This window comes from Pinus tabuliformis, chromosome 9 (assembly GCF_031772625.1).
Source record: "Pinus tabuliformis cultivar Carrire ecotype Pingquan chromosome 9, CPIR1, whole genome shotgun sequence".
NCBI classification, from domain to species: domain Eukaryota; kingdom Viridiplantae; phylum Streptophyta; class Pinopsida; order Pinales; family Pinaceae; genus Pinus; species Pinus tabuliformis.
The window spans coordinates 697,771,765-697,782,634 of record NC_142307.1 but is presented as its reverse complement, the minus strand read 5'-3'; the positions used below and the strand labels follow the sequence as shown (position 1 = coordinate 697,782,634).

The window sequence follows — 10,870 nt, the reverse complement described above, 5'->3', positions numbered from 1 at the left end:
CACAACAATTTATGGATCAATAATACATAAGGGAAACTATATTTCAAATAAACTCCAACCCTTTCTTCTTCTTCAGTCTTTGATTATATAGATAATACAATAACTGAAACAGGTTTGTAGCTCAAAATTAATTATAGTAATCCAATAATAGTAGTATATCTCTTAGGTGAATGCATCTAAAAATATATTTAAATAAATAAAGTTTTTCAAATCAAAACAAGTTGCTAAAAATTATGTTGAAAATGGGGCTGAGAAAGTGTATCATGGTTGTGCTTCCCTCGTTGTAAATCAGGCCTTGTCCTCCTTCAAAAAAAGGCTTCTGTTGTAGCTCATGCCTTCTCAGATATCCCTGTTGCAAACCATTGATAATGTCGTTGTTAATCGTTTAGCTATCGGAACTGACAATTTCACTGAAGGACTGATTTGTTCTTCTGAAATGTGATGACAATGACAATGTCAAAGTTTTCGTTCAAGTTTTTCTTCTGAAATGAGATGAAAATGACAAATGTAAACGTTTCTCTGCAAAATACGATGATAATGAAAATATCAGTGATTTCTGCAAAATGCATTGATAATGAAAATATCTTCTTCTTCTTCTTCTTCTTTTTTCTCTGTATTCAAGCTTCTATGATCCATAATGAATTAAACAAAGTCTTTTGGTAGAAATCACATGAGAGAATTTTTTGGCCGACGCGTTTCGAACCATCAAGTGTGGTTCATCAGCGATCTCCTGCGCTTTCCTGTGTTTATATGCTGAAAACTGCTTGATCAAAAATTCACTTTGATAGTGAAAGATCAAAACTAAAAAAGATAGCTACCATCCTCTCAGCTAAGGGTATTGGCTGATTCCACTAAAACATTACCTTATCCATCATTTGCGTCTTGCTTTGTCTGGTTTCCATGGGGATTTTCCTCTTTGCTACATTTTTTTTCATATACCTCTTTGAACTTGTAGTTGTCCCTTGATTTATAATCAAGTCCTTTAGTGGAACATTGTCCACATCTATGACCTCTTTGGCAAGGTTCAAGTTTTTATTCAACTTTATCTTTAGCCTCAATTTTTTTTTAAGGGCTTGGTGTGAGGTATTTTACCCCCTTTGAACATTTCAAACAAGTCAGGTCCTTCTTCAGCTGGAAATTATTTATCATGGGGTGTATGGTTAGCCATATTTCCTTTGTTTTTCTCTGGTGGTTGGATTTCTACAGGGGAATCTTCAGTAGGTAGAGTTTTAGCATGTGGGGAACTCACAGTAGGATGGCCTTGAACAAACTATATCTTCCTAAGCCTATCATTTCTTCTAGAATAGACCTTGGGTATTGAACAAAAAGTGAGGGTTTATTTTCCTTCTTTTGGCTTCTAGTTTGCATAGTGGGGGTGCCCTAAGAGGAGCTTCCTTCATGAGGGTTTTTGACTTGTTTGTCTCCCTTCTTCCTTCCTCATTTAGACTTAGGGGGCTGGGGTTGAAACCCTCCTGAGAACAGGAAATGACTCCACTTTCTTCCAACCTTTTCCAATTGATTTTCAACTAATAACTTAATTAAAAATTTGTGATAGATGAAATGTGGAGATGGGTCCATTCTGGCCCGAACTCAAGCAACCATGTGCTTGAGACTTTCTAACAAAAAATAACATGTATTCAATCTTACTTGTCCTGTTAGATGAGCTAAGAAATGGAAATGGTATAAGTTTACCCAGTTAAAACACCCTTCACATGTGAAATATTACAGGGTAATGTGTAGCATCCTATGCCATTTATCTTCCAACCAAGACATCTACACCCATGCTTTCCAATTTCTTTCCTTGAACTCAACCTTTAAGAAGAATGGGACATCGATCCCAACCAAGACATGGATTCTAAATACTTTTTCCCCATCTGTAAGCAGAGTTGTGGCCTATACAACCAGCTCCTTTGTCACCTCGAACGAAATGTCGCCAACCTCCACATGTTGACCCTTGAAACCCTGGGAAAAGTCTCAAACAACCTTGTCATCGAAATCAGTGCATCGTGGGAAAAATTCCTCCAACCCAGCCTGTCAAAAATGTTGTTGATTATCAGGGTAAATCTCCAAAAGATCATGACCTTTTGGTTCGCTTCTGTTTAGCTTCCCGCTTTCCCCATTATCTTTACAGTTTGGCGATTATGCAGATGAGAAACCAAGATTTGATCATGTATCTCCATCAAGTAGCTTGAACAGAACAACTTTCCAGTGATAAAGTTACCAAAACTTACAAATGAAATGGTGAAATTACTATGCGGGAAAAAAATAATGATGTTTCAAGTAAAATAACTAATTGAAATGTGAAATAATGTTTTAACCCTTCGATAATTACAAAACCACATCATACCTCTTCGATGACGAAAAACCTTGTTTTCAACACATACCTCTCACCTTCATATTTATTGTGGCATGACCGGGCATTTATTATATTGTAGCTGACGTGGAACGTGTCAACACATATCAAAAATTGAAAATTCAAATTTCAAGTTTGTCGTTGATACTCTAGTTATAAATGAATGCTCGATAACGTTGACACTCATGTTGTCAGCATATTCCTCTAAAAAATATACTATACTGACAAAAGCGCTGATAGTCCCATTATCAACATTATTTCCTATTTATTACAAATATTTCGATGGCAATTTAGTTGTCAACATTTAAAAAAATTTCAAAGTTAACTAAATGTGATAACATGGTCTGAGGCCCAAGTTTCATTTTCTTACCATTTTAAGGACCCTAGTACCTAGAATTAATGCTCAAATCCTCTAATGGCATTGATATGCCCACAGTGAAGATTATACATTAGGCAAAGACTCTAGCCATAAAAGCTTACATACACTCCTCAAAGCCATTGGTATTCTTGAAAATGTCTCATGCATGTTTCTTATAATGTACGAACACTTTTAAGAATGTGCACATGATTTTAGAGATGTGTGCATTCTTTATAAATCCAAGCTAGCAAGCATGTGTGGTGGTTTGAGAGCACCAATAATATGAAATTATGAATGTGTGCATGTTTTTAGGAATGTATACACATTTTTTGTAAGTACCATCCTACAAATCCAATTACCACCTTTCCAACCATTATGTTTAGTCAAACACATTATCTTTAAAAAGAAAAAAGAAAAAATCTTGAACTTTTTAACTTTCGTCTTTCTCAAAAATTTAAATTAAAAATAAATAACTAAAAAATCCCAACCAAATAACTAAACCTCAAACCATAAAAATACAAGAATTTCAATCCCTATCTTAACCATAGATAAACAATAATTATAACATTTAAATTTTATGTAACACCCCCTCCCAGGTCTACCCAAAGTAACCATGCCAACTAGGGTAAACATGAGGCGAGATGCTACTACAATTAGATTCGACCTCCTATGTCACCTTAAGGAAGTGGAATTTATGGAACATCACATACAATGATCCAACATCATCAATAGACCCCTCAGGAGACAAGTCAGCCACTCAGACAACCTACTCCTTGGTCCCACTACTATTATGAAGCTTTTAGGCCTTAGTCGCTCTCATGCTATGGGCAAGGGAGTGACCAAAAACCCAAAGGTTCTCTCATAGGCCTGCCTCCCAGTGACTGTGGACCAAAATTGTTAGTTATGTGCCAACGACCATGGCATTTGATCCACTTTTCTAGCCCATAATCCTGGTCTCTACCCAAAACTTGTTGTAACTTTTAGAAATCATTAAAAACATGATACCATGTTGGTCAATCAAAATCACCCTTAGTACTAGGCCTGAGCATCCCCAAACGAGATTGCCATTATGTCAAACAATTGGCATCAATGCAACCTACAAGACTAGGATACAAGACAAAGCATAAATGACTAAATCACCTTATGAAACATAACCAGAAGGATCACCTACTTCTCCATATAACTACTACATCATCAATTAGGCCTTGCATCCATCCATTTAACACTTCCAAGTAAATATATGAAATAACCATGACATGACCCGTCATTCAACTATGCTTATAGCCAGCATAAAACCATATAAATATCACAGATATGACAACCATTAAATCCACACATAATTCAATACAAAAGTAAGATAACTTAGCTTTTATTAATCATAGGAAAATCTGACCAGGTTCAGGACTTCCATGTACCACCCGAACCATAGACATGGCTGAACCAAATCTCTCTTTCAGCCAGCCACCCCATGTGCCATATTCCAAGCATGAATGTGGGATCTCATAGAACAACCAATCCAAGAGAAACCAAGGGAATCCAGAGGTTAAACCACCTCCACCCTCATCCAACCATGATCACACCAAAATCGATGCTCTGATCACAACCGATAGTACTTGGAATGCAATCCGGAATCCATCACTATCCTTGAGAAATTTTATGTCTCCTAATCTCTCAGGCTTTACCGCAATCCAAACTGAATCACTAGGCCCTAAACCGAGACCAGTCTCTCAGTCTTTATCACAATCCAAACTTGGATCACTATGCCCTAAACCGAGACTTCTCCCTCAGTCTTTACCGTGTATCCCACCAAAATCGGTCAAGGGATTCCTAGGCCTTTGGGAATGGAACTTGAGAGAACCTCCGCCCGAATTCCGAAATCTATCCAGCAAACAAAATTTCAAAAACCGAAATAAACATCCCAACACCATGGCATCGGAAAAAAGGCTAGGCTAGGCTGAAAACCACTGTCATAACCCGAGAAGGCCATGCCACTGACATCAAGAGAACCATACAGCAACATGCAAATCCATGCATGTCCAAACCAGCTAGGAAATCACACATGAAAAAGGTTACTTGCAAGTATTCCTGTTCAAGCTGCTTGATCTTGCTTTTCTTTCCTTGCTTTCCCTTTCCTTTGCTCCAAACTAGAGCGCTCCGAGAAAACTCAAAGTGACCAAGAGAGTGAGAGAGAGAGAAAGAATAATGAGAGAGTTCCAAACTTTCGTTGACCAAGAGCTTACATTGACCAACCCTGCCAACTGATCCTCAGAATCCTTTTTATTAATGAGGTCTCTAATTTCTTCATTTTCCATTAGTTTCCTTCAATTTCCTCCTCACATGCAACGTGTGACATTTTACCTTCCTTTTCTCCTATTTTTCTTTATTTTCATAAATAAATATGCCAAAAATGCCTTTTTGCCTCTTTAATGCCTTTTCTTATGGTAATTTCCTTAGCCAAAACACATCTCCAGTGATGCCAACAACAGTACCTTTGCCCAACATTCAGCGTGAAATAAGTGTCCCTTACTCGTGGTCTTATTTTTCCTTTATTTAATTTTGTTACATGAACTTTTCATGAGGGTTGTTACATTCTAGATAAACAACAATTATAACATTATTTAAAACAAAGGAAAGCAATACCTTCATCCACAACTTTTCCATAAAGTCACTATGGATGGGACATGTGAAACATACCCTATTTCAGTGGTACAAAAAGGCATAAAAACCATCTTAATGATTTTATCACTACAAAATTGGAATAAAATACAAAATCAATATAATGTGAAATTTCTTTCTAAACTATGCTTTCATATAAAAATCAAAACCCTAAACATAAAGGTTAATAAAAACCCATTATCTTATAATTTTGATATATCCTTAAAGGATACAATCTGCTTATTTGTTGGATGTGGGGCAATTTTTATTTCATATATATGCCTCTCATCTGGATTTTTTTCCTTTGGAATTTGAATCAATTACTTTATGGAGTCTAAACTCCATACAAACGAATATAGAGAGAAGGGGTTTTTATCCATGAGTTAGGGGTGTATGAGTTGTAAGCTTGTTTGTTGGTTTGTGTGTGACCAAGTCACACGTTCAAATTTTATGGGAAGGGGTTGAGGAAGGGAGTCACCTTTGGAGGAACTAAACTATTTCAAGGGGCATCCAAGCTCACATTAAATTTTGCATAATCTTGGTGTGGGGAAAATTTTAAGGGCTAATATTCACAAGTTGGCTAGTTTCCATGCTTTTTTTTTTTAAATGTTTGGCTAATTTATATTTTCTCTATAAAAAAATTGGCCCAAATTTTATAGTATAAATTATTATATTACCTTAGAAATGACCAAAATTTTATAGATACTATACAATTTTTTTTTTTATTAAATATGGCTAAATGATTTACAATTTGCATATTAGGGTCTAGTAAGATTAGTCAAAATTTCTAAATTTTAAGATAAATTTCCATTCCTAAAATTTTCCCCTTAGTAATAACATCATGTATATTTTTTTCTAGAAAGAAAATCATGATATTACATTGAGGATATATAAACAAAATGTTCAGATAGTTCTGAAAGAGTTGGAAGAACTCCTGAATACTACCGATAAGCAGCATCTCAAACCAAGATGAGCAGATTACCATCATGTAATATGAACATGTTCACAACATTATCAGAAAGAAGCAAAATCCATTGCATCATTCAGCTGATTGGAAGATAAAGAGCAGAGATGGAAGAGAGAACAAATTTGGCAGATAAAGAAGAGTCCTCAAAAATTTTTAGGTTCCTCCACCTCCAAAGTGACCATAAGGTGATGGCAAGAATGGGCCAGAGAGTCTTTTGGCGCCCGCACCAGGCAAACGCTGCATCAACAGAGATGAAGTTAAGATGTGGAAAAGAAAAAAACTGAGCAAGGTCATACCAGATTTGTTGAGAGACAGAGCATTTGAAGAAGAGGTGGTAGTTTGTCTCCTCCTCCATATTGCAGAGAGCACATCTACTGGGGCCGTGCCATGATCGCCTCCTCAAGGAGTCCCAAGATAAATTCTTGTTGAAAAGCACCAACCAGGAGAATAAGATAACTTTGAGGGGGCATCCAAGCTTCCACCAGAAGACTGGAAAGCGATGTTTGGAGGAAATGTTTGTAGAAATGAGATCAGAGTAAATATCCTTTACATTTGCATGAGAGACGGAGAAAGGAAGGGACTAGATCAGGTGGTCATCATTTGAGGATCGCTGTATGCCTCCCTACTGGAGAGAGGAAGATAGATCGGTCCAAAGAGGGAGCAGGTCTATTGGAAGACCAATATCATCAACATCCCGAAGCATGGGCGAAGGGCCACACCAATCCTTTATGATACGGTTCCATGTGAAGTAGCCAGATCTGCAGAGGAAAAAAAGAAGTGGGGGAGGAAACTGTAACGTTCCCCTGAATCCAGCGAAGGAGTCCAGGCCTATGATAATCTTTCTGCCTGTGAAGATTTTCCATTTTAGATTGCTGAGAAAATATCGCTGGACCCTTCTAAAACTGAGCCATATGGCGGAGCCCTGTTGGATGCCAATAGAATCAAATCTGAACCAGAATTCAATGCCCCTGTCTCTTTTATATTTCTGACGAATGATGTCGCTCCATGGATTGGTTCCAAAAATACCCCTCCAAAGGGATTTACAGATAAGAGCAGCCCCAAAGGTTTTAATGTTCAGAATGCGCCATCCATTATAATTTTTTGGTAATGAGAGAAGGTCCAGCTTTGCGAGATGAATTTTCCTACGCTCGGCCTTGGCTCCCCATATAAAGCTTGATATAATCCTGTTGATAACTTGGATAATGCAAGTCGGGAGGAGGAAGAGGTGACCCCAGAAGACTGAAAGCTGGGATAGGACCGATTTGACGAGAACAACCCTGCCTCCTAAAGAGAGGGTGCGGAAACTCCAGAGAGCGAGCTTATTGAGAAAACGATCTACGAGCCAGTGCCAGTCCGACAACTTGTAGGAACGACCTTTTAGTCTGAACCCAAGATACTTGATTCCATCTGAAAGAGGCTTATATTGAATGTCGAAGAGTTGGGATATCCAACAAATGAGGTGATCGTCAGCTCCATTATGGTAGAGAATTGTTTTAGCTTTGTTGATGGCAAGCCCCGAAGCTTTGTGAAAGCGATCCAGGATGGATTTTATGCATAGCCAAGAAGCCTTTGAGAGCATAGAAAATAAGAGCACATCTTCGACAAAGAGGTTGTGCGACATATTGATGTTCTTGCAGATCCTTATCGGTAAGAATTCTTTCAGTGCCACAACACGATTGATATGAAGACTCATGGCATCGATAGCAAGGATAAAGAGGAGGGGGGACAGAGGTCATCCTTGCCGGAGGCCCCTTTCAGCCTTGAAGAAAGGGGAAGGCCATCCATTCACCAGTATTACATAGTTAACATTTTCAATGCACCCCATAATCCAGCGGATGACAGCAGGAGATAATCCTATTTTGGCAAGGAGGCATTGAAGATATCCCCAGTCGATAACATCGAAAGCCCGCTGCAAGTCAATCTTCAGGATGGCTTCTTTGGTGTTATTGATGGCAATGGAATGGAGGCATTCCTGAGTGGAGGCGACAGCATCATGGATGTTTCGTCCCTTAAGGAAAGCATGCTGGTTTGGAGAAAGATATCGGGCCAGTGATCCCTTTATTCTAAGTGCAATGATTTTTGTGATGATCTTGAAAGAGATGTTGCAAAGGGAGATAGGGCGGAAATCGAAGAAGGATTTAGGCTCATCCTTTTTGGGAATGAGGGCAATGAGAGTGGAGGAGGTTAGGCTATGGATTTGACCAGATAGTCTGGAGGCCTGAACCATGCTTAGCAAATCTTTTTTAAAGAGGTCAAAGAAGTGAGTAAGGAAATCAATAGTCCAGTCGTCCGGTCCGGGGGCTTTGTCCTTTTTGAATGATTTCATGGCATTGAGGAGTTCATTCTCATCAATGGGATGGAAAATTTCCTCATTCGTATCGTGATCAAACATCACAGGCATTGGGTCAATCCCCCATCGGATATCACTGAAAGCAATATCGTTTGTTCTGCTATACTGATTTTTGAAAAAACTTACCGCGAGCCGAGTGATGTCCTCCTGCGAGACAACCTCATTCCCCTGTTCATCCTTGATTTTCCAAATGAAGTTCCTCTCTCTTCTAGCATTGGCAAACTTGTGGAAGAATTTTGTGTTTTTGTCACCTAGTTCAAGCCAAGTGGCGCGGATTTTGAACCTCCATTTTTCTTTGTCCTGTTTTAATAAGCAGAATCTTCTCTTCTCCAGAGCTCTGATACAGGCTTTCCTCTCAAGAGAGCAGGAGGAAAAATCAGTGGATTCCATAATGGACTCCAATTCCTGTTGAACCCGATTTAGGTCCGCCCTGTCTTCCTGGTGTCTTTGGAATTGCCACTTTTTCACCAAGTCCCTGAGCTCGGATAGTTTTTCCCTGAAAGTGGAAAAAATGAATTTTGTTTTCTCCCGGTCCTTTATTTCTTTCCATGCTGTCTAAACAAAAAGATTAAAGACAGGGTTCAGGAGGAGACTGTTATCAAACTTGAAAGAGTAGCCTCGTCTGAAGATCTTGTCAGGCCACGATAAGAGAATGGGGAGGTGATCAGAGATCATGACATTCTCCACAGACAGCTTTGGTAGGCCTAATTTGTCAATGAGGCTGAAATGGATGAACACCCTGTCCAACCGTTTGGCAATGTAGGCATCACCAACTCTACCATTGGACCATGTCGGCCTATTCCTGACAGGAGTGATGTCAACCATGTTCCTGTTTATCAATTCGGAGTTGATGAGGTCTGCCAAGGCATTGTTTATCTTGCCCTTCCCCCAAACCTCGTTTGAATATAAAACATAATTTGAATCTCCCGCGATGATTAGGTTGTTCAAATTGAAAAGGTCAAATGCAAAAACCCTGTTCCAGAAAGATATACGGGATTTATACGGGGCATATAGATTGAGAATGTTGATAGGAAAATCAATTCCATGGATTGATACTGATATTAGAATTCCAGCAAAGCATCTGTAATCCTTTGCCTTGACCTTTGTCAGATCCCAAAGGGAAATCATGCCTTCCGAAAGCCCGGTCGCCTCTGTAGCAGCCATGTGCCAGGAGGGCAGCATCCTGCGAAAATATGACAGAGAGTCCTCCTTTCCATGCATCGTTTCCTATATTAGAATAATTGAGGCCCTAGAATGGAAAAGGAAACTCTTTAGCGTGATGAATTTTGGGTCCACGCCAAGACCGCGAATGTTGAAAGATAAAACAGGGATCATTTTGGAGATTTGGCAGCCTTGCATGCTCTAAGGGGCTGTGAAGTCGAATCATCAAGAACTGGGACCTCAACAAGAGATAAATTTCGGATTCCTTCATTTGATACAATGGTTCTGCCTCTGAAGTGACGAGAGCTTCCCCGGCCCTTCCTCCGGACCGTAATATTTTTGGCCGATTCCAAACTGATCACAGGCAAGCATGGCCCAGGTTTGTGGATCGTGAGGGGTTCAAGCTAAAGAGAAGCCATGGTTTGTAACAGGTCGAGATCGCTGTCAAAGAGATTGACAGGGGAGGAGAAAGGGGAGTTTGGAGGGGTGGGACCAACAGAATGCAATTTCCCCTTCCCTTTGATTGCATCTTGCCTGGGGTGTGGGGATGAAGAGGAGATGGGAATAGGGATAGATCCAACAGAAAAGTCGTTTGTGGGTGATGGTACATATTGAGGGACGAGGATGAAGTTCTTTGGATCCACTGGCTGCGGAGAAGGAACAGGGGGGTCATCAATGGGTTCAGTGAAAGGAGGGGTATGCATGACAGTGGGAGGATCATGTGCATGGCGGAGGGGAGAGGATGGATTGCTATGGGCCCGGGATTTCACAGGGATAGTAGGTGACGATTGACTGCCATTTAAGAAAAATTTTCTCAGGCCTCTCCTGTTCTCATATAATTTTGCGCTGGGACAATTTTTGACCAGATGACCTGTCTTTTTGCAAGCAACACAACGGAAAGGGATTCCCCAAAAATCCAATCTTTGGGAGATGGATTGATCCTTCCAACTGATTTCAATATGGTCGGGGAATCCCCCCTTCTATGATCTTTGGATGAGAATCCAGACAATTTTCTTATCTCGTTCA

At 39.5% G+C, this 10,870-nt stretch overlaps 1 protein-coding gene across 1 annotated transcript; it reads right to left on the bottom strand.

Annotated features, from left to right (window-relative positions):
• Positions 1 to 6,955: 6,955 nt before the first annotated feature.
• LOC149150569 (uncharacterized) lies at positions 6,956 to 8,026 on the bottom strand. The gene has a single exon (XM_089442860.1). The coding sequence runs from the start codon at positions 8,024 to 8,026 to the stop codon at positions 6,956 to 6,958; it is 1,071 nt and encodes a 356-aa protein (XP_089298986.1).
• Positions 8,027 to 10,870: the final 2,844 nt, after the last annotated feature.

Excerpts from the sequence above, each read along its gene's own strand:
- LOC149150569 (XM_089442860.1), bottom strand. The coding sequence starts at position 8,026 with ATGAGTCTTCATATCAATCGTGTTGTGGCACTGAAAGAATTCTTACCG.